We start from the raw sequence: 27,180 nt of genomic DNA, 5'->3' as shown, positions 1-27,180 counted from the left end.
ATTAATTGTTGACATAGTTATCTATTTAATTTCGGCACTCGTGGCATTCCATAACAAATGCGAACGTTTCATCAATGTTGTCGCAACGTCATTCGACCGCTTTCAATCTTCGGGCATCTTCCTGGCGATGTTGCAGAACTGTTTCAGTCAGATTCTGCGGTCTGTCTTGTTTTTAATAACACTTACAATGTGATTTAATTGGTTCCTGAAAGTCACGAATCCCATCTTTCTAGGTAGAATTAAAAAAGGAGGCGCAAGCGGGACCCGACCCAGTTCTCCTCCCTCCTTTTCTCTCCCCACTTCCTAAAAAGACGAAATATGAAACGATCCCGGTCCTGCCCTTCTCCCCTCACTTCTCCCGACGCCAACACACTCGAACGGACGTCGCACGCCGGATTCAAGCCACCCTGCACCGCAGCGGCGACATTTTAATTGCTTTAAATGCTTTAATTCAACCTCCTGTCCTCATTTTCTCGGGGACGAGCCGCCGTGAACGCGCTTTGTTTTCATCCCCCGTCCCGCAGGAAGCCTCAGAGTGACCGGCGGCGCCGAGACTTTGCGTGGGATATAGACAAGTCCTCCTCCTCCTCCTCCGTCTTCTTTTTCTTATTTTTTTTTTCTCTTGTCGAAAGGAAAAAAAGAAACATACACGTATTAATAAGGAGGAAGGGGGGGAAAAAGCGGGACATGGAGAGGTGTGGGGCGATGGCGTGTTTTGCCGGGGCTCTGCTGGGACTCCTCGTCGCGCTGGCGTCTCCTTCGGTCAGCGGGGACCCCGCGGTGCAGGAGCAGGGAGATGAAGAGAGATCCTGCCAAGGTGCTTTCGACCTCTACTTCGTCCTCGACAAGTAAGTTGCTTTTCATTTCGACTTTCCACGTGCATTCCCAACAACCATAACTGGAATCAGGAATTCTTTACTCTTTACTCTCTCTCTCTCTCTCTCTCTCTCTCTCTCTATATATATATATATATATATAGATACACACTGTAACAACTATTGTATATTTGGGGAAATGATAGAATTAGTAAAATGTCTAGGCTATGCGTATGACATAAATGTCCATATCTCCGTTTTGTTTAGCAGTGGCCGCCACGGGAAACAGGTATTTGAGAAGTTCAAGTCCACCATTAATGCTTTGAGAAAGTCGGAGTCGTCTGTGTAACGTCTGTGTTACACACTCACAATTGAACAATTAAAGTGTCCATTCGGCCCCCGTTTGCTCCTTTCATCGTGTCTTGCTCGTGTGCACTGATGAAATCATATTTCGTTATTAATGAATCGTGCTTGTTTTTTAGGGGGAAAGATGTAAACAGATTGCCACAAACGGACACTGCACAATAAAAATGTAACCTAAACAGGGGCCTCGGGGGTCTTTACTAGGGGACCGGTAGGGGTCTCACTGAGCACCAACATATACTGCAGCTTTCGTTGGCTATGAAACGCCTAATGGGCTTCAGGCCCGTGTTTTCAGATGCAGACTACTTGATATTATGTTGGATTTGTTGTTAATTCAGAAATGTCACTTGTCCCATCGCACTGTCTGGTCTCAGCGGTGCGTGTCCGTGTGTCTGTAACGATGCGGAAAAGTCCGGACCGTGTTGAACTGCTGAATAAGCATGAGAGCGAGAGAGAGAGAGAGAGGGGGCGGGAAAAAAAAAGATCCCAGCTTCGTTCCTTTGTGGTTAGTCTTCCTCTCTGCTTGAATCGGAGAAGGATGTGTCTATTGTGTGCGCTAGGACACACCGCCCCTTCTCACGTTAGGCTGTTCCTCCAGACCAGGTGCAGAACACTTGATGCGTTTCGAAAAAAAAAAAGTCATTTTAATGACTATCTATATTGGTTAAACTAACTTAAAAAAAAAAAAACGTAACGTCTGTGCTCCAGACCTCTCATGGCGCAATTCTTGGCGTAGACACTCAGCCACATGGGAAATGGTTGTGGTGGCCATGTCCACATGCATCCAGACGTTGCATTCCCTGTGCGCTTTTTAAAACTGGTCGGAGCTTGTTCGATTGAGCACTTGGCCTCGGATGTGAGGTGTTGGTTTTATGCTGCTGGTGTCTAACCGCAGAAAGTTGATTAGTGAGTTTCCACCGTGGGGCAGAAGGTCAAGAAGCTTTACGACTGTGACAGACAGACAGCGAGTGATGCTGTTACTGATGAAAGTGAAGTGATTGTCATTGTGAAGCTCTGCGGCACAGCACACGGTGACACAACAAAATGTGTCCTCTGCTCAGCAGCTAGCGGTTAAGGAAGCGGCCTCGTAATCAGAAGGTTGCTGGTTCGAATCCCGATCCGCCAAGGTGCCACTGAGGTGCCACTGAGCAAAGCACCATCCCCACACACTGCTCCCCGGGCGCCTGTCAAGGCTGCCCACTGCTCACTCAGGGTGATGGGTTAAATGCAGAGGACAAATTTCACTGTGTGCACCGTGTGCTGTGTATCACATGTGACAAACACTTCACTTTCTTTCTTTCTTTATTCTTCTTTTCTTTCTTCTTTCTTTTTTCCCCATGTTTTTTTTTTTTTTGTAGTAATTTCAGCCGTTTTCTGCATTATAACGTTCGTGAATGTTTTGCATGAAAAATGTGTTGTTAATTAAAAACAAAATGTATTTTCTGCATTCAGGCTCATGGTATGAAGGCCGGATTTCTTTTATGGCTCTTTCTTCTTTCTTTAAACATTGTAAAAACTGTAACTCATTTGCACACCTTCACCCTACCAGTTACACATATTTTATGTTAAAGACGTAAAAGTGTAATACTTGGTTATGTTTGCAATATTTGCATATTGGTTCATTGTTTACTTGCAACATTTGCAATACTGTGGTCTGTAGCAGTTGCAGAAAGCATTTCACTGCACATCATACCGTGTATGACTGTGTATGTGACAAATAAAATTTTAATTTGATTTGGATTTGGTGTGGTATGTAGCCAGAGACATTAGCTACATTTCCATGTACAGATTTGTGCAAAAAAAAAAAAAAAATTCTCCCAAAACGACAATAAAGAGCAATTGCAGTATGACTGCTTTTCCGTTCTCACCTCCTGTGATACGTCATTTTCGAGAATCATGGTGATAAATGGTCAGAAGCCTCTGCACTTTGGCAGGTTTATTTTATTGCAGCAACTGCGGTAGCCGTCATTATTTCTAATAGAAGGCAATGGACGTTCCTTAAAGGTCCCATGACCTGATAAATTCACTATGTTCCCATAGCCTGCCTATGGTCCTGCAGTGCCTAGAAATGGTGAAAGGTGTAAAGCGTGCTTTTGCCATTCTGCTTCGCCGTTCAGAGAGCAGCAGCTCAGAAAGGTTGGATCTGGAATTTGTCCTCTTATGTCATAAGGGGAAAGGTTACCCCATGCATTTTCCGCCCAGAGAATTTCCCACCCCTCCCCTAAAACATTATCACTACCAACCGTCATGGCTTCCAAACGTGCAAAGAATTACAGTGATTGGTGATTGGATGTAAAAATGAGCACAAATGTACAAAAACGGCAACATGACTTCCTGTCCGTGCCAAACATTGTGGTTAGTGAATGTTGTTGATGACGTAATTTCCGCAAATACCCGCTCGCTTCTATCGGCCGCTCTGCCTCTCTCCTCCTCATTGTCATGCTACAGACACCGAAACACCGTGTCCTGGGGAAATCTCATCATGAAACTGTCTCAACGTGGCTGTAATTCTGCACCACCTCAGATTCAGTATTAGGGGACCCACAAGACCGATTTAAAAGCAAAAATAAAAAAAATCACGTCATGGAACCTTTTAAATGTGGGCGGGATTTCTGGAAAGTGACAGTCCACCCAGACCTACTAGAACATGTACATTTTTGTTGTATGTCATGTGAACTACAAGAGTTTTGCAAAATATGCTTCACCTGAAACACTGAAACGTTCATGTTGGCATTGTGAAATAATCGATTTTTAAAAAATGTGCATGTTCCCATTATGCATTGTTGCAAAATAGCATGATTATCTTTCATCGGCCATGGCCATTTGATCAAATTAGACTATTATTTGTCATTATATAACCACAGTGTGTTATACTTCATAAATGGAGTGCATCTTTGTTTTAATGCCAGAAGGTTTCCTAAGACTGGTAGCTGCTGACATGCTGTTTAACAAGGAACAGCAGATGGAGAGAGAGTGTTTTTGAGCTCGCTTGTTTTCTCCAAGCTTTACTCAAACCAAATGTGCCGCCATGGGACCGAACGTTATTTTCGTCTGCCGAGGGCCCAGCGTTACAGATTGATTTCTGTACAGCTTTATAAAAGGACCTATTTTCTGACCTGACTGACAGTCATTGTCAGTCGGGCCAGTCTTTCCATCTCGAACTTGTAAAGGTCACAGTTTAGATGGAAGACCCTTCTCATTCCCTCAAAATATCTGTATTATGTAAGTATGTCTATTAGGGTTCACTTGTGCTGGGCACAGTTGAAGCTAAATAACTATGAGGTGAACACATCTCCATAAATTCACATTTTTTTATACGATAAACATAAAAGGGTCTTATGTCATATGCATAATGTAGAGACAGCAAGCAAGGTGGAAGGCCTTAACTATTAGCAAATAAATTGCAGAAGACAAGTCGGGGTGAAAGTAGAGAAACCACAGGCCGCTTTTTCCATATTTTTCCTAAGACACAGAGGTCTAGGCATCTGAGGTATTTAGCCAGGCTCCCATGATAAATCCCAGGCTCGGCCCAGTTGAACGCTTATCAGTCAACGTTCGGCGTTCGCCGCTGTCAGGGCATGTAGCCTGATGGGAAGCTTCACGGCCGCGCCACGTTTATTTTACCCTCCGACTTGCTTTTCGGCTTGTAGCGTCGTGCATGTTAAGTCGTTGTTTTCAAAAGACCACCGGGGTCTGAATTACGGCTGTGGACAGTCCATAATTCAAACACGTCGAGAAACCCTCACTCTGTGGAATGTCTGTTTTCGTTTTTTCTCTGACTTTTCTCGCCTCCTGTCTTCAGCTGTGTTTGTGTTTTCATCTTGCCATGACTCCATAGGTACCATTTGGCAGAAGAAACTAATGCTTTGTTACATACAAGTCAGCAGTCCGAACATTTTTTTTTTTTTTTTTATGTTAGTTGCTCATTTATACAAATTATTACTGTTAAATATCATTGTTATTAGTGGGCCGGAGATGATGTACTGATTTTTTTACAAGTTTAGGTTGGCTGGCTTCTTGTTGAAAGTGCCCTTACTGTTTGAAATGGGCTGACTAGACACTGTTACTGGTATCATATGCACAATATGAGGATGTGAAATGCTAAAAACATGAGAAGGAAAGGGAGAGAAGGAGTAGGCCGAGACGCAGCGTAGGCCTCAGCTGCCCTAAAAGTAGGTTAGTGGTTTCTCAGTGAAAATCCCAGTGCACAGTCAGTTAAATTGAAGTAAGATCATTGGTCGCGAGCCGGGGTGGTTCTCGACTGGCCGAGTCTGGAACGGGATCCGGAGCTTCGGACCACGGGCGCGTTTTCCACCGCACACATGAAAGCATGGGAGCAAGTTTTGCGCTGTGCTCGACTGAGAATTCTGTCACCGTCTTGCAACACTATTCGGAAAATGTTAAACCCCGTCTGGCCATGTCTCTCAGTGTCTATGGCAATGGGTCTTTTTTAAAAAAAAAAAAAAAAATTATGAACTTTTAATGTTCCAAAATATTGTGTTTGACACAATGCATTGGTATTATATTTTTTGTCTAGATCACAAAAAGCGACTTTTTGAAGAAAAGTAACATTGAGTAACTAATAGGAACAATTGTCAACTCTTACTTACCATATTTCCGCATTTTGGACATGGTAAACGCGCTATTTTCAACGCATAACACAGCATCTGATTAATTTTTTTTATTTCCCTTCAACCCCTATGCCATTAATATAGTTTGGCTGTCAGTGATTGCATTTCAGAAACATGGACCTTACCAAACATTATTGCCCAATGTTAAATCTTAGTTGCTAATTAACTGGTTTTTATCTAAATGAACTCACTTACTGAATCACACTTACTCAACGAAATTGTCAACCTCTCAGTCACCGTTGAGTTTACTGGATCTGAGAATGTTATGTAATACTTGCTGACAGAGGTAATTAATGTTACAGGTATTAATGTATATTCCCATTATTAAAAATGTGTAGAACATTTGTACAGATATACAGTAAGATTTGATGGCCAATTTCAAAAGTGATGTGTCTTTTGCTAAAGACGTCCATGCCTGTAAACCCAAAACTTTGAACTTTGCGTGGCTTAAGGCTGTCCATTAAAATTAGATCAAAGCTGCAAGCACCATAAAACATTTCATCAAGGATCTCACCAGAAAATTGCCCACTTCCTGCCTTAACACTGTTTATGCAGGTGAGAAAACTGCAAGCTAGCCTCCTACTCCCACCAACGTTACCTCAGAAATGACACCACGTCCAACAAAAATACGAAGCATTGTGATGCAAAACCGAAACGTTCTCAAAATGTGAAAACTGATGTAAGCGTCCTTCATTTGAACCTGGTTTCCCCAGCAGAAGGTAGCCAACATGGTTTTCGAGAAGACTTTTGTAATATGGATATTTTCTTTGGTCCTGCTAGAAATATATGGGTACGGGTGTAAGTTCACACGTTTGGTGGGGCAGTGGTTGGTTCGAGCCTAGGGTGGTAGTAGCCTATTGGGTAACACACTCGCCTACGAGAAGACCCAGGTTCAAATCCCACTTACTACCGTTGTGTCCCTGAGCAAGACACTTATCCCTAAGTTGCTCCAGGGGACTGTCCCTCTAACTACTGATTGTAAGTCGTTCTGGATAAGGGCGTCTGGTGAATGCTGTAAATGTAAATGGTTGGGTTCTGCTGCCTTGAAATCAAGGAGATCTGGGTTTGCTCTCAGTGTAGAGTTTCAGTGTTCTCCTTGTGTTCTTATGGATCCATAGACATACACATTTGTGCTATTGCTCGTATTGTCTGATGTTGGTCAACCATTGAGAGCTTAAGTTTGACTTGGCTTCTCTGTGATGGACAGAGATGTCCTCCGGATGTGCCCATAGACAATCATGCACAGTGGCGGCATAATGCTTAGAATACTTGCACATATTAGCATGAATGTTGACTGGACAGCCTAACACATCTAATTTTGTGTTGTGCTTTGTGTCTAGACTGTTGCATCAGTTGTAGAGTGTTGTGTAAGTTATTTAGTTTTTTTTATTTTTTTACAGCAAGAGTTAATGTTGTTCTAGCAAATAAACTGACTCAGGTTTTAGATCACAGAGTAACATTCGGTAATTTCCTGTCTGCCATCTGTCTTAAATGAGCCGCATGAGTAAACTTTATTTAATTGCTGAAAAGTAAATGCAATAGTGTGAATAATGTGAATATCCAGATGTGATATTATACAGAATGGGTTTTCTTTTACAGGTCTGGGAGTGTCAAAAACCACTGGATAGAGATCTTCTCCTTTGTGGAACATTTGGCAGAAAAATTCATTAGGTGGGAGCACTTTGAACATAACAAAGCATTGTGTTTGTGCTTCGTTTGGGTTGCAGAAATGACTTGACTGTATGTCCTTTTACCTTTCAGTCCCATGCTGAGAATGTCCTTCATTGTCTTTTCCACGAGGGGAAACACGATCATGAAACTGACCGAGAACAGGTATGTTGCCGAATCGTGTATACTGATGGAGCGTTGCCAGCTTATGCCAGTTGGATTTAAATATTATCATATTAATATACAGTTGAAACCAAAAGTCATAAAACCCTTTCAGTTTTAGGGCAGTTCGGATTCCCCAAATAATTTCTATTTGCTAAATTTGCTAAATTTTAAGTTAGTTTTTTGAGATTTTTTTTTATTACTTTCTTCAAAAAATTTAAGTCAATTACTTTCTTAAAAAAAAAAAAAAAGTCAAAAGTTTACATACATTTGCTTAGTATTTGGTAGAATTGACTTTAAACTAAATGGCTTGACTCAAACGCTTTGGGTATCCATCCACATGCTTCGCAAAACAGTTTAATGGAATTTTGGCCTATTCCTCCTGACAGAACTGGTGTAATTGAGTCAGGTTGGTAGGCCGCCTTGCTCTCACACGTCTTTTCAGCTCTGACAACAAATTTTCTATGGGATTGAGATCAGGGCTTTGTGATGGCCACTCTAAAACATTGACTTTGTTGTCCTTACGCCACTTTGTAACCAATTTTGCAGTTTGCTTATGGTCATTGTCCATTTGGAAGAACCATTTGCGCCCAAGCTTTAACTTCCTTGCTGATGTCTTGAGATGTTGCCAGATCAGGCAACACTGCTCCGAATGTTCTTCAACTTTCGGAGAAATCTGCGCTGATTAGGGCTGCAACTATTGACAGTTTTTGTATTCGACTACACTCTCAATTGAGAACTTGGATAAATCATCCCAAGAACTATAGCAATAGTGTATTATATAACATGAAAGGCCTCTTAAAATGAGCAAGCTATTTGCTGTTATTCCTCTCAAAAAAAGGTTTTTATTCAAACTCAACACTTTCATTAGGTCAAAGCTTAAAACCTGTTGCTTACTGGCTCCAGAACTAAGACCGTTTATTAAATCTTTGAAACATTTATGATGTAAACTATGGTTAGCAAATAGGTTAACCTATTTGTCCTGAGTTTTAATTTAATAAAAAAAGAAAAACAGTGTACAGTATAAAACTGAAAGTGTTCAGTTTTATACTGTATACAATTTCCATCAGATATTGACATTTTATCAGCCTTTGAATTCCAAACACTGTTTCTATACCAAAAGAAAATCAATGCTTCTGAATATTTTGCCTCAACAATTTTCTTTAACTCCTCAAAGAGTTTATGATCATTTCAAAAAACGATAACTATTATAATATTATAACTATTAGTAGTTATCGTTTTTTGAACGATAACTATTTCATATTATAATAGTTATTGTTTTTTGAAATGATCATAAACTCTTTGAGGAGTTAAAGAAACTACAACTTCACAAAAATAGGTTAACCTATTTGTCCTGAGTTTTAATTTAATAAAAAAAGAAAAAACTGATAATTATCAGTACAGAGGAGCATCATGAGCCTGAGTCTGAATTTCACAAGTTGAATTTAAGCAAGCTGAATAATATTATTTAAAATGTTACTGCTTATTTGCTGCTTTCACTTCACATTCACTTCTTCACTTCAGTTAAAGAAAAGCCCAGCCACACTTAAGATTGGTTTGTTTCGCAAAATAAGCCAATCAGAATGCATTTTGTCTGTGGAATCAGAAACACACAATGTGATTCACACTTAGTGTGTTGTATGCATGGTCTTGTTTGCCTGCTCCAGTGTTTGGGATATTTTAAGCAATTTGCGGGCATCAATATGTGGTAGATTCCAGGGATTTCTGGGAGACTTGGCATGTCTGGCAGCCATATGTCTCTGGGTAAAAATAACGTAAACACACACACAAAAGATGCTGATTTTATCAATCATGAAAAAATGCCCAGCCTTATATCACAGGCTACCAATCAGGTATCAATCCTAAAAATACAACACCTTGTAGAAGCTCCAAGTCACTTGGAGAAGTGCATTTCATGTGAGGATGCTTTTTTTCCAGGTTCTGCTACCTTTTACGCAGCTATATCAAAATTTCCCGCCACTGTCATAGCGTGTGAAATAAATCGTGGCACCTTAAAACTTTGGAATGTGTTTCAGTTAAAGAGGTCTGTGTAAAACAATGATGCTGGTTCTACGTAGTAGTCTACAAAGCGGGAGTGATATGATAATAGATGGACTTTGGTGACTAATTAACGAAGTATTTACCTTGAATATGTTTTGTATTTTAATCATTCGAGTTACTTGAATGCTTGTTTCAACCCTAACGCTGATAGTGTTATCAGTTTAGTCGACCTATGGCTGGAGCTTCCTGTCCTTAAATAATGTTCTCTCGTCTAGTCTAGTGATCAATAACATATGTGTGTGAATACATGAAAGAAAATATTAATTGGATTGATGTTGCATTATCACAGATTAATCCATCCTCTGTTCCGAGAATCTAGCAGTAAATAAATATACAAACTAATTCTTCGTTGTGCGAAGTTAATAGCACAACCTCAAGCTAATTTAGTTAACAGTAATAGGAAAACATGCATGTAGGATTCTTGGTATGCGTCTTCAAGTTCATTTTTTAAAACCATGTTATAATGGGGGGGGGGTTGTATTACACTAAATTTCACCTGTATAAGAATAAGAAACCTTCAGAAACCATTATATTTCATGCTTTCAAGTGTTCTGATTTCCCCATTATTTTCTAGGCTTGATATCAGAAGAGGTCTGAATATGTTAAAGCGTGAAATTCCTGGAGGTGACACCTTCATGCATCTTGGACTTCAAAAGGCAAATGAACAAATACATCGAGAAGACTTTGGTAAATCTCCTGGAACCTTCCGGCCACATGCAAAACAGGCCTGGTTTTTTGTCCTGTTTGTTTCATACATGAACAATTCTGTGAATTGTTTTAAAGGCACAGCCAGTGTCATCATTGCCTTGACGGACGGTGAGCTAAATGAAGACCAGCTGGTACAAGCCCAGCAGGAGGTCAGTGAGTCATTTCTGGCCTTTTTCAGGCCTGGCGCTTCAGCGAGTCCCAAATAACGTCTGAGTATGTGGAATTCACTTCCTGTTTACAACCTTGAAAACAGGCAAGGAGAGCAAGATCTTTGGGGGCCATTGTGTACTGTGTTGGAGTGAAGGACTTTAACGAGACACAGGTAATGTTCAAATATCAATAGTACTAAACTGTCATGTAACACCCATTCTTCATCAAATTCACTGATGGATGTCTTGAATTGGTTTTTGATCGGGTCCTAAATTTAAAACATTGACATTGAACATTGTTTATTTTAATGGAGCAAAGATGACTTTTTTTTTTTTTTTTTATATTTTTTCTGTACATTTATTTTGTTGCATGACCCTGTCTGATTTCATAATCTGATTGAAAATGTACATTGTTTTAGTATTGATGTTCTACTATAACCTCCAAAGAAAACTACTGCTCTGTGTTTCTTAAGAGAGACTTGTGAACAGACATCATCCAGTTAAGGAGTTGTCTGGAGATGCTAAGGTCACCAACCAATGTCACCTAGTTAGATCTTGTAGAAGAAAGTACACCTAAGCAGTTAAATGACATCCATATGAGTATACAAAATCCCTTTATAATCTATTCGAATATTGCTTATATCTGAAGAACTTTGAAAGAAGCAGAATTAAATTTTACACATTGATCACTTTCATGGCAAAAAAAAAAAAGCAGAAATTAGATTTGAAAGTAGATTTGGAAATGTGTCTAATTTTAGTCAAAAGACAATTTTCCCTATAAGTTGACATTTTTTTGCTGTTTTTACCATTTTTAGTGATAGTAAAGTTTAGGAGACTGAACGATAGATAATTTCCTGACCGTTCACAAACAAATGAAAGTAAAGTGCATAGCACATAATTAAATATGTTCTCCTTTTAGCTGGCCACAATAGCAGACACCATAGAACATGTGTTTCCTGTGCTTGGAGGATTCCAGGCGCTGCGTGGGGTGATTGACTCGGTAAATAACACAGAAACATTGTCAATGGAATATATGTATTTTCATTATCAGTTGTCATAAGTAGAACACCATAAGGATGTGTATTAATTTTCTAAAATTGGAATACATGTTTTAAAATGCATATGAATATAATATATTCTGTTTGGTATTGCATTGCCCTTATTGGTATTCATTTCTAGATAATCAAGAAGTCATGCATTGAGATTTTAGCTGCGGAGCCGTCCAATGTCTGTGCAGGAGGTAAAGTAGAAATTCAATAACCAGATAATTAGCATTAGCAAAAAACATCAATACATGTCAAAATGTCAATATTGGCCTCACCTTCATTTTTTTTAAAAAGGTTTTTTACATTGAAGGAAATGGGCTTTCCGCTAACATCCCTTCATCAAAGTAGAGCCATTGATACTAGCTGCGACACCCAAGGGGATTTTGGGTACGGTGATAATGTAATTGAACCGGGCATTACTGAGAATGGTCAATCGAGTTAACAGCTTTACTCGCGTGAAAGGAAATGTCTTTAGAATTGGATTTGGGGTCAAGAGTCTGGTCTCCAGAGAACAAGACTAACCTATATTTTATTACTGTGTAGTCTGATATAATAGGGTTATGTTTTCTCTTGGAAACAGGGCAACAGGATTTTTAACATCAAATTATTATATATTTTTTTTTTACAAAGATTTTTAGATGCAACCTGTTTGAAACACTTCTGTTGTTTGTTTACACTATTCTATAACCAGAGTCATTCCAAGTGGTGGTACGAGGCAACGGGTTCTTGCATGCCAGGAACATCAATCAAGTGCTTTGCAGCTTCAAAATCAACGACACAGTGACCCTGAGTGAGTCCTTCTCCAGAAAGCTTATTGTTTCACCCAGCTTTGATAATTTGCGCATTGTCTGTTGTCAACAGATGAGAAGCCGGCTGGCATAGAAGACACGGTACTCCTGTGTCCAGCGCCTGTCATAGACGAAGTCGGGAAGTAAGTATCATGCACGAATCTGCTGAAGATTAAGCATCTTTTATGATCCATGCAGGGGCCACATTCCTTTAGATAAATGGTCCACTGTACTCAGTCTGCTTTAAAATGAGACCTACTTTTTACATTTATTAAAAATTTGCAACTAATAATTAAATAATCACCTTCACTGTCCTTTTTTCTGATAATGCATAAATATTTATGCATATATGTATTTGGAATTTGAGGTGCTATAGCAGAATGCTTTATAGTTAAGCAGAAATTTCATTGTACCACTGGGGGAAAAAAAAAAATCATTTGTTACTATTCAATGTGAATTTATGTAAATCACAGTCTGTTCATGTACATTTTACATTTTTATGCCATTTAGCAGACACCCTTATCCAGAGATACTAGAATCAGTTGTGACAGGGAGGGTCCCCCTGGAGACACTCAGGGTTAAGTGTCTTGCTCAGGCACACAATGTGGGGTTTGAAACTGTGACTTTGTGGTCTTCTGGTTTATAGGCGAGTGCTTTACCCACTAGACTACTACCATCCAAATACCACCCAAGTAAGGTGAAACAAAAGAAGAAACAGAAGTATAGTAATAGAAGTATAAATTATTACTTGCGAGCTATTAGAAAATCTCTGTCTAGCAGTAATAAAAAAAATCAGGCTTATTTCATTAATTAATCTTATACAGAGCTGCTTCCTTTCTCTATTTATAGGTTCAGTCCACCTGGCAACAACACTGCCGTTAGTGTTTTGGTCTGAAAAAGTGGTAAAAGTAGGATCTGTAATAGTTGGGTTCACATGTGTGACCAGATCAGTTTCCACCCTAAACCCATTGCATCGCCATTTCTGTATTTGTAAGTGCTTCGTGTGTTATTTTTGTTGAATTGAGTAGCTTGCAGAACTTATAACCTGTTAGGAGACAATGAACTATAGAACGATGTTCTTTCATATTTCCATAATCCCCATTCACCTACCTACTCATTTACCCCCACCCCATTAACAATCATACCCCTTTTCAAGTGGAGGTAAACATGAAATCCCCCTTCCTAAATCCTGAACCTCACACCCTCTCATTTTTTTTGTCCAAAAATAATTTCTTTCATTCCTCTTCCTTAAACCTCAAGGCCCCACCCATCTTAAACCCCCTCATCAAACACCCCAGCCTTCTATCTGCCCGTCCATGGCTCTGTATTCGTTTACTTCTGTCTCTCCCAATCCCCTGTTCTTCTTTTCTGTCACTGACTTGCCACTGTGGCCCCTCTCTCCTCCCTTCCGTATGCCACCCACCCTCCGCTTCCTTCGCATTGATCAAAGTACAGCAGAGCACAGCCCTTCACTTTCATCTCCTCACTAAATATGTTAAATTAGGCTTCCGACATTTCCTTTCTAACGTTTTCATTGAAACCCCGGACAAGTATCGACTTTCACTGGGCTCATACTCCTGCTCATCCTCCGCTGAAACGACGCACACGCAGTCGCATACGTTCACACAGTTGACCTTGCACCCCACCACCCCCGAGTCCCCAGAATTCCCTGAAATCCTGAGTTGTTTTGACAGATTAGGTCGGAATCAGCAAACTGTACATTGGCCAAATAAGGCGTAGCCGAGAACTTAACCTGTTTACCCCAACTCCAGATGGCTAACTTTCTGTTCGGCAGAGATACAATACGACGCCCTGCATGTCGGGTTAGCATCTGTTTTCGCGTTAGTGAAGACTTTAGCAGATTGCCTCGTTTGAAGGAATGCTGGGAATGTTTCAGACGTGCAGCCTGTGTCCTGGAAGGCCTCTTTACATTTAACAGTTAAAGTAACCCTTGGAAAACATACTTGAAGTAAACTTTGTTATATTAGTGACTTACCAGGGTTGGTACGTGCAATGGTGTTAAAATCTTTGTGTATACATACATACATACAGAGTTTATATTTATTTTCGATATTCTTGGGGGGTTTTTTATACTGTACTTTGGTATAGTTTTTTTTTTTTATGATGTTTTGTATTGGCTGCTGTGACAATATAAATGTACCACTTGTGAGTTTAATAATGGGTTATCTGCAATACATTTTTAAATTAAGAGAATCATTTTAGAATAGATCTGTTGTGATGTGCGGATGTTGCTAACTGTAGCATATTTAGTAGGGACGTTCCAAATTTTAGGCTTAATCTGGAAGTCCCACCCTGGCAGTTGCTAACTAGCCCATTTTTTCCTTTGCATGGAAGAAAGCAATGAAGCATTGATGCTGTGTTTTACATGTGTGCATATGTGTGTTCCAGGGTGGTTTACCTGCAAGTGAGCATGAACGAAGGCCTGTCGTTTATTACCAGTTCGGTGCACATCACCACAACTGAATGTGTGAGTATGTCGCAGATGCATTTCAAGATAAATTCCACTACAATCTAAAAAACTAACAGTAGCTCTTGGCATAAAAGTCTGCACTATTAATGTGCTTGGCTGCTGTAAAACTAGACCATTAAAAAAAATAAGTGATCCAATATTGTTTCTTGAGGTAGTGTCATTTATGATGCCAGCTGTAATCACTGTCTTTGTGTACCCTCATTACCCCCATTTGTTTCCCATTTTACATTTAATCACTGTTTCCGTTATATAAGCCTTGTCTTCCCTTTTTCCCTTGTCCAATGTGTCTTGTCTGTGTCTGTCCTGTCCCTACTGGTTTACAGTACAGGCCAAAAGTTTGGACACACCTTCTCATTCACATGTTCTCATGTGTTTTCTTTATTTTTGTCACCATTAACATTGGTAGATTCTCACTCTCAATTGGGTTCAGGTCCGGTGACTGTGGAGGCCAGGTCTCCACTTTTTGTTGTACATAAGTACATAACTCCACATGTGTTCATTCATAGTTGTGATGCCTTCGGTGAGAATCTACCAATGTAAGTGGTCACAAAAACAAAGAAAACACATTGAATAAGAAGGTGTGTCCAAAATGTTTGCCTGTACTGTATGTGTAATGCCATTTGCTTTTTGTTACATTATTAAATATAAATATGTCAAGCACTTGTGCCTCCTCCATTCTCCTCCACAGAGTGACAGCTGTTCTATGACTGCTTGTGATAATGGCTGGCCATTACCATGTAGAGTCATAGCAGCATTTGTTTTAATTAATTTAATTTCTAGCTCAAGCGTTACCAAATCAGCAGCTTGAATGTGCATTTTGAAAATCACTATTCACAAAACACAAGACTCTGAAAGCCAACTGAATGAAATTATTCCAAATAATTCGAAATATCCTAGCCTGACAATGAGTATGAGAAACATGGCCATGATGACAACAGGGTCCTACTGATCTCTGATGTTGCACTGAATTATCAGAATCTGATACTCAAAGAAATATTGTGCATTTATATTGGTCATCTTATATGGTAATATATCCCATCAGACAATATTACTAAATATTCAATATTGCTAAATTTCGTGAACATGTTTCATGTTGAAAGTTCACCTTGTCCTACTGAACTTTTCTGTCCTTCTTCTCCATCTGCTTTCTTCTCATTTTAAAGCATTTCTCCACTTTCAGCTGTGGCGTGTTTTTCCTGGAGAAAGTCTCACCCTCTTTTTCTCTCCCCATACCCCCACCCCAACACCCCCACCCTTCTACCTCAGTTATTTCTGGTGCCAAGCCACACAGTCTGAAGACTGATCCACCCCAAAACTCCTCGAGAGCCAACATTGAGATTTTGACCATATGCAGCGCCCCTCTCACCCTCAAACTGGTGGAAAACATCTCCTCACCCATGTCACTTACATTTTCCCATGCTCAGCCATGCCAACTTTCTTTTTCGTCCCGCTGCATATCTGCATATCCGCTCACCGATAGTTGTATCTGTGACAAGTTGTCTTCATCTCTCTCCGCAGTTTGATGGTACCATCCTACTGATCACCCTGCTGGTGCTCTTCCTACTGTTGGCGCTGCTCTTCATGTGGTGGTTCTGGCCCCTCTGCTGCACGGTGGTAGGTTCCAGTGGCATCATCATGCAGTTCTGATATTCAAAGCCTTATTCGGATGAAATTAGACACGGTGGGGATTATGTTTGAATAGGGGTGCAGACTGTCAGGAGCCGTGTCAACAATTAGATCATCTTCTTTGTTCTTGACATTAATTGATTTTCTGAACCCTGCTAGGTCATTAAAGAGCCTCCACCTCCTCCCCCACCAGAACCGGTAAGTCCAGCCAAATGTTACGTTTCGTTCATTAAAATAAAAACCTAGTCCAGAGTCAGTTTCATTCTTTCACAGGTGATGTGTGTGGATGAGGTGGCACAGGGTTTGTAGTATGTATGAAGTATGATTTATTAGAATTTAACCATTCAGTTCTGAAGCTGTTGATGGCACGTGATTGCTGCTGTTGGTTGCTTGCGGATCTGCTCAAGTCCATGAGAATATTTTGGCAGAGGATGTTTGGTGAAGTCCGGCTTGCAGTTCGGTGTCTTTGTCACCGTTCTGTCTTAGGGAGAATGAAGATGATGGTGGTGAGGAATAACATTGTTCTTGGGGATTGGGAAGGGATGGCAACGTGGGATTAGATGTGTGTGGATGTTAGTTTAAGTGGGAGGGGGGTGGTTTTCTTCCCAAACCACAGTCATGAACTTCGTGTTGTTTTTCTTTCTGATCGACTTTGGAACACAGAAACATTTCCTTTCCACAATGAAAAAGTGCTGTTCATTCAAAGTGAATTAGGATGGAGGATACCTACAGAAACACGACAAATCACGCTATTTGATTTTTAAAAATCCTGATTCTTACTTTTGCAAGGAAATGGTTTTGGACCAAGACCGAGCTTTTCAGGCCAAGGTTTAATGTGCAACGGACCACACAAATCTAACAGTTCCCAAGGAGAACCACCTCTAATATAAAGTCTGGTGGTGGCAACATAATCCTGTTATTGCATAAGGTGTACGTCCAGATATAAAAATATCTAGGAAAAATGCTTGAAGGTGTCGTTTTTAGTCAGATAACTGTTTGCTAAATGACTTCAACAGGAATCTGATGATGAGGATGGTCAGCCTAAAAAGAAATGGCCGACTGTAGACGCGTCCTACTACGGTGGCAGAGGAGTCGGAGGAATCAAGCGTATGGAGGTAATGACACATCAGCGTGAATTTGTTTATGAATTGAATAAACATGGGCAGAGAAGCCTTGATGGACACTTTGTTGTATGTGCTAAAGCCCTTCAAACGTTTCAAAAAACCTTAATAATGTATGGTTTTTTGGGGCTATTTTTACTATTCAAATCTATGAAATAACACCCACAAGGCTATGTAGTAAACCCAAAAACGGAGTAGTGTAAAAGTTTAAGGTAAAGAGAGGAAACTCTGCAAACACTTTGTTTTGTTACAAAAACTAAATACGTTTCCGTGTTATAAAGTACACAAAGCAGTACAGAAGTACTACAAAGTAGCCTAAGTGTCCATAGCCTCCATTGTGCAGGTGTTTGAAGATTTGATTGTGTACGCATGTTAGATATATTTAATAAACTTCAGCTGAATAATGAACGGAATATTCCTATGTATATTATCTGTAACTCTGCACTAAACAAAAATCACCTATATTCTTTAATTGATTATAACCGGATAAAATCACAATATTTTATTCACATTATAATGTATTAAAATAATCTTTTTGAAGACAGTTAAGAAAAAATACTTATTTGATTTCAGCTGTGATGCATTTGAAATTATAGCAAATTAATGTTTGTGCAAGAACAGTATTATTTATGTAAGATGTGTGATCCATGACCCATCAGTATCAACCTTTCTCCACTATAGGTACGCTGGGGAGGCAAAGGCTCAACTGAAGAAGGGGCCAAGCTTGAGAAGCCCAAAAATGCAGTGGTAAAAATGCCTGAGCAGGAGTTTGAGCCCTTTGAACCGAAACCCAAAAAGCAAACAGGAAGGAAGCCAGCTCAGAGCAGGAAGTGGTATACCCCCATTCAGGTGAAAAATCTAGAAATCTTGACACGTGAATTGTCCAGTTTTGCCAATTTATCCTGTGACGTTTATATATATATTTTAATAACTTCAATGAATTCCAAAGCTCGTGTGCACATTTCTTTTCTCCTGTTTCATGTCCAGGGAAAGCTAGATGCCATCTGGGCTCTGTTCCGCCGCGGCTACGACCAGGTCTCGCTCATGCGGCCTCAGCCTGGCGATCACGTAAGTATTACATTCTGCAAATGAACCACATACGCAAGCACAGCTTTGGCTTTGTTCACATTAAGATCTCATAAAGAGTAGCATTGGACGGAGAGAAACGGGAAACAAGGTGAGGCCTTTTTTTTTTTCCCCGTTTGGCCCAAACTCGGCTTTGCTCCTGCAGGGGTGAAAACTTTGCCCTGGTGCCAAAATACATCACGAGTGAGCTTCGCCACCTGCTTCAAATCAGCGGCCGTAAAAGCGAAGTAAAACAGCTACGTGGACGCACTCCAGACGGACCGGTCTGGGCTTTTAAAGAGCCAGACTCACACGCTCCGGCGCGTTTTTTACTCCGCTACAGTGGCCATGTGCACACGGAACTTCGCATTTTCAAGCAAGTTTGCCCCAAACCTTGAAGATCTTGAAAAGAGTGGTTTTCACCTCAAGGTTCTTCCTGCTGAGATGACAGTTCTTGAAGGGCTCATTAACTTGACATATCTTGATCGTTTTTTGACAGATTATTGGCAAGAAATTATGTTGTAATTAGAGAAAAAATGAGCTTTTAGTTGCCGCCGTCATGATTCTGGACTTAACAGACCCCATCTGTAAAAGGTTACATGACGCAAGGAGCTTTATTTCCACTTCGAAGCCTAATGGAATTGCCCTTTTTTGAACCAAGCTGTGGTTTTTGTGATGGAAGCAGAGAAGAATGCCCTGCATGCTGGGATTCATTTATATATTTTTAGGCACCGTTTCCGGTCTTGAGTTACCTGGGCAGATTTGTGAGTCGATTCCCATACTTTGTCCTGAGCCTCGAGGGCAATCACACCAAGTCGACGACAAATTGTGCGTAGTTGCGGTACCGTGCCGGCTCGCTGTGGTCAGCCGCGGTCTCATAGCGTTGTCATGGCGACGCCGTGAATGGCCAGCGCTCATCGCACGCCCTGCGGCGTGTTTCCACTGCCGTACGCTCCCATTGACTCCCTCACCCCACGGTTCCCTCTTGTTCTTCTGGAACACAATGCGGCTGCTATGTGTGGCCAGTCGCTCAGAGGCATCCGTCCCAGAGTTGAGTTCACTTCTTTCCATGTGACCTTTGCCACTCTCTCTCTCTTTTTAGCTGAAAAGCTGTGTGTTCACTAGCTCTGTCCTTTCTTCTTTACCATCTCCCTCCCTTTCTCTAGCAAGGGCTTAATATTGTGCAATAAAAATGAAGCCTTGCATGGGCTTCGTATTTCTGCTGTTGTATGTGTTCATTATGGGAAATGATGTGTTGAGTCTAACAGAAGGACGAATGGAGGCGTGTCACCACTGCAGTGAGTGACCTTGAACTAGAGACGGTTGGGGTGGGAGGCAAGAGCAACAGTGATGATATGGGTGGTAGTATCCTAGTGGGTAACACACTCACCTATGAACCAGAAGACTCAGGTTCAAATCCCACTTACTACCATTGTGTCCCTGAGCAAGACACTTAACCCTAAGTTGCTCCAGGGGGGGACTGTCCCTGTAACTACTGATTGTAAGTCCCTCTGGATAAGGGCGTCTGATAAATGCTGTAAATGTGTTTTTGAGGTGCTGAGGATGCTGGGTAAACCATCATCCGATATAATGTGTGCAAGTTAGCAGTCTCTTCTTCTGAGCTACTGGTGCAGTTTGATCAGTTCCTGTCTCAGTCTTAGAAGTTTTTGTCAACCCAAAACATATGACGTGAAAAGGACACATGAAACTGGAGAACATGTACTTCTGATAAGTAAAGGTTTCCAAAGAAAATAAATGTTTTCATTCTTTCTTACAAGCCACATTGATTGTTCTTCTGCAAGATATCTGTAATTATGAATGTAATTATGAAGTCAGATGGGATTTTTTTTTCTATGAGGATCATGTCATGTTACTTGCCTGTGCATTTTTTTCTCATTAGCATCTTGTGTCGATGTCCCCCTCCTGAAGGGTGTTTTCATTGCACTCAGTAAAGTAAAATACCAGTCACTCACTCACTGATAGCTGCTTGGTTCTGTGACAGTACATGGGGTTTCAAGTGTGTGTGTGTGTGTGTGTGTGTAAGAGCAAGCATCTCTCACTCTGTTTTTCTCGTTATCGTGGTCCAGAGCTACACAGGGCCTCAGCAATGCACAGATCAGCTTTCCGCCGTCTCTTTTCCAGGCTCCTGAATGAAACATCTCTGCCCTGTTTCTAGTCCTTAATTGCAGGGTTGGACTTCTTTTTCTTTCTTTTTTTCTTTTTGATGCCCTCCCCCTCGTCCCAACTTCTCTGACTACCTCTTGCATGTAAGACGTGAGGTAATAGCAGCTAAATGGACTGCCGCCGCCACATCAAAATGCCTGTGACTGAACTCAGACTACACTGTTAGACTGAAGTTATTAAAACAAAGGGGAACGATAGCAGCCGTTGTCTGGGGACGTGGTGTGCAACGAGAAATCATTTTAAATGCTGGGCTTAGTAAAGGGCTGGGCTACGTCCACCTTTTGTCCCCTATAATCTTTGGGAAGTCCATGTTGTTGTTGTTGTTTTACATACCTCCACAAAAAAATGTTTGATGGGCTCATTGAGGTTGAGAAGAATAGTGCAACGTCTTTCATATGAAGGATAAAAGACATATTTGTCATTTGTTGGCTTGGACCTCTTGTGGGTGGAGTTTCCATGCTCTGCCAGTGTTTGTTCGGTTTTCCTCCAGGTAAGAGGGATATCAACTATTTTCAGGCTGACTACATGCAAATAAACGTAGTTGGACAGTGGGCGTGGCCTTCTTGGTGATCTCTGTGTGGTGGCTGATTCCTTAAGCACGGTTAAAATACAGCCCTTTCGGAAATTTCCATTGAAAAAGTGAAAGACTGTGTTTGTGTTGTTTATGGTAATGCGCATCTGTGAGGCCTCAGAGGACCCCTAGAGTTGTGGCCAAAGGATTTAAATGCTTCCTTGCGATCGAGTTGAAATGTGAGAGCAGAGGAGCAAGTTCTGCTTGTTCTCTTGCTGTACAGAATTTTCTCCGTCTATTTCCAGTGTCTGATCTCTGTGTGTGTTGTCTGAGAGGAATGGAAGGGCATTTCAGTTGTCAGTGAGCAGCGTGTTGTGTCTTGCGCGTACACAGAAATGAACTGACTCCAGGCCCGCCGTCTCGTCCTCTCCCCAGGGTCGGTGTATCAACTTCCAGCGGGTGAAAGAGGAGGCGGCCAAATCGCCGCCCCGCACCGAGAACGCTCCCCCACCACCGGAATATCGCCAGTTGAATCGACAGGCCACGCCCCCGCCTCACAGCCCACCATCTCGAGGTCCGCCCAACGCCCAGCCTCCTCCGGGCCCACCCCCTGTTCGGACCCCACCGGGACCACCTTGTCCCCCACCCTCACGGCCCCCTCCCAGTCTGGACAACAGACCCTGAGAACAAGTATGTTCCCCCTCTCCGCTAGCCAAAATGGCTCCTTGTGCAACAGAGTCTTGATCTTCATCGGAGTTGGGGATGGATAGCAGTGTGGTATGAGGTTTGTTGCTGGACAGCAAAAAAATGGTTGTATTAAAAGCAAAGAATGAAATAAAGAAAAAAAAAAAAGCAATGGGATGGAAATAAGTTGAATCAACTACTGAATATAGGGAATTAGGGAAGGAAGTTTTTCACCCTTTTTTAATACAAATTCAAATCTTCCTAAAGACTGGTATCCCTGGATCCCCCATGTTTCCAAAACGGTTCAGTTTTTTAAATGTTTTGATTATGAATAAGTAATATAATTGATGGAATTTTGATACTGGGACTGAGCATTGTTTTTTTTTTGTTTTTTTTATATTTTAGCTCCCATTATGTCCTTAAAATTGTACAGTAATGAAGCTTGCTTGGATTTAGATTAAAACAGCAGTTGTGTGTTTGATTGGTAGGATCTGATACCCCATTGTTGCTGTTAATCCGGGAATATCGCTACCCTGATAGGGAGTCAAGATCAAGACTAAATAAAGACCAAGACAAGAAAAACCATCAATGGTTATATGTTGCTTATTTACCATCACACACCATTTACCAAAAATGTTATAATTTTTGATGTGAGGGATACATGTCATCAAATGACTGAGAGGAGACTAACCTTAAGGCATCCTTCTTAAATTTAATGAGACTGAAAAAAATAAAAGTAGAAATTCTTGAAATTACGAAATCAGATACCTGTTAAAAAAAACTTATGTAAAAAAAATTACATAAAATCTTTTTGTAAAAAGGCCACTGTGTTCATCCCTCAAGTTCCAGGGTGAACAGCAGCATCGGGGTACCAGACTCGATTTGGATGAATATCTCAGGTTTGTTTTTTCATCCAAATGCTACGATCAGAGTGTAAGGCTAATGCAAGTTACGATTGTACTGAGGTTGCATGCGCGAGTACCATTTTGGACAGAATATGGCTATGTATGAAAATTTCAAATATGATTTATGTTTTGACTGCATATGAATGTGGAAATGTCTGGTGTACGAACTATAAGTGACACAATGTTAATGGTGTTAAAGGCATAACAGAGTGTGTTCGCTAACAAAGCATTAAGTGGCCTTTTTGGGGGTGTGTAATTATTTCTGTCAGCCAAAAGATGGAGGGAGCCCATAGCCATGATTGACAGCGCTCACACACCCTACTTCCCCATTCTACATGATTTAAACCGGCTCCAGTCAATACATGACACGTGCAACCTCTGCTGTAGTCATGTCAGGACTATGCATGCTCTAAGCCATGCCACAAAGCCAAGATATATAGACTATCAGGGCTTTAATTCAAGAATCCTGTATGGTGAAGTAGAGAATTGGACTTTTGCGAACACTCCCAATGCTCTACATCTTAAATAGCACCTATGAAGTATCGTCCAAGTGGTAACCCTTTATTATGGGTTATTAACGGTAACCTCTAGATGGTAACCCTTAATTAAGATGGTTTCACAAAGTGAAGATTCAATGAGAATGACTGTCGATTGGTGTGTGACACAGGCTTTATATTTTACCAAATCCCTTATGAATGCTATAGGACACCATTCAAAATTGTTTTAAACATTATCCATATATTTTTCTTATTAATAATTTTAAGACAATCCTAAACTTAAACGATCAGGTCAATTTCTTCTTGCATTTATCTTCATTCCATTGTACTGTATGTTGATATTCTACACACATTTTTTTTTTTTTTTATTAAACAATGGATTCCACAAAACACATGGCAACTGCAGGGCAGTTCACAGCACCTAATTTATTATCCCCATGTCTACAGGAAGGTACTTGAAAAATGACAAGGTGTCCACTGGAAAGCTGGACGCTGTGCATGTAAGAAACCAAACGTCACTTAGCCTCAGTTACCAAAACAGTGCCTTCTGAATTTTTTTTTTTTTTTTAAATGTCTGCATTTTTTATGTTTTTATTTGACCAAACATTGTGTTTAGCACTGTTGCAGTTTTTCTTTTATTTACAAGGGAAAGATTTTTGCATCTGTAAGTTGCATGTGCCCCCCCCCCACTTAATCATCATTTGAACATAATTAAAATTTCTAATTTCTAAACCCCACTAATGTAGGAATTCAGCATTTTTTTGTAAAGAACATAATTGAATGAATAGCTACACCTAGACGAGGAGCAAATCAACCATACTTCTCTGTACCCACGTTCTGTTTTATATACTTTGTTATGATCGTCTGAAAAATAAGGTCATCAATAGCCATTGGGACATTAAATGCTATCTGTTCTATGTATTAACAACAATACTGACATAATTATGGAAAGATGCGTTAAGACATTAAGAGTTTTTTACATTATTAATAAAGTTTGACTTCCAAGCTTCAAGTTTTTGTGCTTATTAATGCCATACGCTTTGTTTGTCTACACCAGGAATACCTTCTGGCTAGTCGTATATAGCTTCCTGTTCCTCCCATGCTGGGCCTGTTTCCTGGAGGAAAGTGTGTGTGTGCGCCTATTTCAGCAATTACCCAATGAATCAACTGACATTAAGTCTTGTAATATGTGACGCACAGTAATGATCCTTCCTGGCATTAATAGAGTGTTGCATACAAGCCAATGGGACATGTGGTCTTTACGTTGATAATTCACAGTTACAACCTGGACGTTGCAGCATGGCGGTTTAGGGAAAGGAATGTGCAGCATCAGAGCTGAGCTCTTCACCCACTGCTGAAATAGTTTTTAATACAGCAGCGTTAGCAGCAGGAGCTGCTCCAGCTTTCCAATTGAGTCTTTCTTCACTCACGTGGATATAAAAACTAAGGCATGTGAGGCAGCACTGAGGGACTGGCAGAAATATTCATCTGTATACCTATTACATAACAAATGACGTGTTTCAGCATGGCAAAAATCGCTTTTACTATCCGCGTTGTTAAGCATCCCATCAGTAACCTGCGGCCCGTTTCTTGTGAAGATGTGACGAGCAGCTGCCAGTAAGAGTTGCTACGGCCATGATGAAACTGCACAGCAACCGCTGCGGAGTTAAAGATGGCTGTCTCACCCTACTGTGGTTGCAAAATACTTAGGCCAGTAAATTTCCCCGGGACTTTTGTTTTTGCACAGCTCAACCGCAGTCTAAAGCCATGATATTTTTCAGAAAGAAAGAAAGGAGCAGAGAAAGAAAGAGGGCTGCAGGAATGTGCTGACACCTTGCTTTTCAGAGACCATCTCGTATTTCAGTCCGGCTTGAACTCCTCTGACCCTAAAACTTCCCTCCACATTCGCCACTTTCATCCCTGTTATTTGGATGCCTTTGTTTCTACGGCAACAACACTAAGCACCAGATGTTCACAGGGCCTTTAGGTTGAAGATGAGTGCGGGCTTTTGAAGGAAGATGCAGGAGACTCGGACAGTCTTCGTTGGGATCGCAACCGCATGAGGCGTCTGTGGCTCGGGGCCATTTATAAGCAGAGGCAACGTTTGAACGGCACCCGTTGCTGGCCGCGATTTTCACGAGCGAGAGTGTGGCTCCGATGGATGGAACGTTCCCTGATGCTAGACGAAAAGTCTCAGGCATGAGGTCACTGCTGTTTTTTTTTTTTTTTTTTTTTTTTTTTTGTGCTGCGTCGTGTGGCTGTTCCATGGCGAAGAAAGTAATTTCAGAGATCGCTTTATATGTTGGAAAAGGATTGACTGGAAGGGCGAATATCCATTTTTCAACTCTTTATTTATTTAAAATGAACAGATGAGAAAGTTCAGTGCTATGTTCAGTGTCTTCAGGACACATGAAACATGTCCCTTTTCATTCAGTACAGTGTTACTCAGGCCCAGCCTGTCCTGCGCTGCAGTGAGGTCATCAAAAAGCCAGAAACCACTGTGAACATTAGCGCAGTGATCCACCCACAGTTGTGTCTCTGACTCAGGTGCAAGGGAAAAGTACCTTCACTGAAGCCACACAATCTTCACCCACTCAAAATTATATGCATTTCTGTGGCATACAAATGAACACGTTTAATGAAGCTGAATGGGGGGAAAAAAAATCTCTTAATTGTTTTTGAGCCTTTAAATGGTATTTTCTGCATGTTAGTTCTAAGCCAAAGGAGAGGCCATGTGATGCAAACGTGGCATCATCGTCTGCCCCCTTTTCCCCTCCCCGACTAAACCCACGCCCAAGCCCAACACCACCATCCATAACCTCCTCCTTCTCCTGTTTAGTGCCAAAGATCAGACCACAAAGGGGCCGAGGGCCGACTTGTGTGGCCAACCTCGGCCTCTGATGTGTGACTGCGTTGCCCCCTACTGGTGAGATGTTGTATTGACTCTCACATGCGCCCAGAGGATGAAAGAACAGGAGTCAGAGGAAGGAAAGACACGACGGAGGAATAAAAGAGCAGCGAAGACGGGGTCGTGAGAAGTCGTCTCAGTGTGTTATGGGGTTTGGGAGCAGGGATTGGTGTATGTAGAGTAATACTGTCATCAGAAAATGGTCAGGGAGACCGATGCTGGAGTTCAGCCGTGTCCTTCTGAGAGGAAAAACAACCACAGACTGCAGAAAGAATGTAGACTTAGCATGATCGCACTGGATAAACACCCAAGACACACACAAACACACACATACTTTTTTTTCTTTCTTTCTTCCTTTCTATGTTTCTTTCTTTCTTTCTTTCTTTGTAACACACAGATATGCTTTACAGGGCCTTGGAGAACAGGCCCTAGGAAAATATCAACCTCCTTTTGGGGAAGATTCCTGACTTCCTTGTAATAGGTCTGTCCTGGGGGACTTTCCGCTTTCTGAGAACGTCCCTGTTACAAGAGAAAATTTCCTGTTTGGCACAAAGAAAAACACACAAACGAGTCCCCATTATTGCTGCCCACTAAAGTTCTGCATTGCAAATACACACACACACACACACACACACACATAAAAGCCGAGAGCAGAGAGTTCAAGCCTTTTGTGGCAACTAACAAACAAACGTCCCATTCAAGCCAAGGTCAGTACAGGTCTGCTCATATAATAATGATTCGTTATGAGTCAGTCAGCAAGTTCACCAGTAAAAAGGAGAAAAGAACAAAATCCTATA

The 27,180-nt window shown here is 41.0% G+C and overlaps 1 protein-coding gene across 1 annotated transcript; it reads left to right on the top strand.

Moving 5' to 3' along the window:
* Positions 1 to 224: 224 nt before the first annotated feature.
* Positions 225 to 24,487, top strand: antxr1c (ANTXR cell adhesion molecule 1c). Its single transcript, XM_028963979.1, has 17 exons — positions 225 to 848; positions 7,409 to 7,480; positions 7,571 to 7,642; positions 10,275 to 10,387; positions 10,484 to 10,557; positions 10,662 to 10,730; positions 11,477 to 11,557; positions 11,737 to 11,797; positions 12,295 to 12,393; positions 12,465 to 12,534; positions 14,801 to 14,879; positions 16,401 to 16,496; positions 16,668 to 16,706; positions 17,525 to 17,623; positions 18,311 to 18,478; positions 18,617 to 18,697; positions 21,825 to 24,487. Exons 1-17 carry the CDS (start codon positions 688 to 690, stop codon positions 22,071 to 22,073), a joined length of 1,683 nt encoding a protein of 560 aa, XP_028819812.1. The 5' UTR covers positions 225 to 687; the 3' UTR covers positions 22,074 to 24,487.
* The last annotated feature ends 2,693 nt before the right edge of the window (positions 24,488 to 27,180 follow it).

This window comes from Denticeps clupeoides, chromosome 2 (assembly GCF_900700375.1).
Source record: "Denticeps clupeoides chromosome 2, fDenClu1.1, whole genome shotgun sequence".
Classification (NCBI taxonomy): Eukaryota; Metazoa; Chordata; class Actinopteri; order Clupeiformes; family Denticipitidae; genus Denticeps; species Denticeps clupeoides.
The sequence above is the reverse complement of the archived record's forward strand: the minus strand, read 5'-3'. Positions and strand labels throughout refer to the sequence as shown.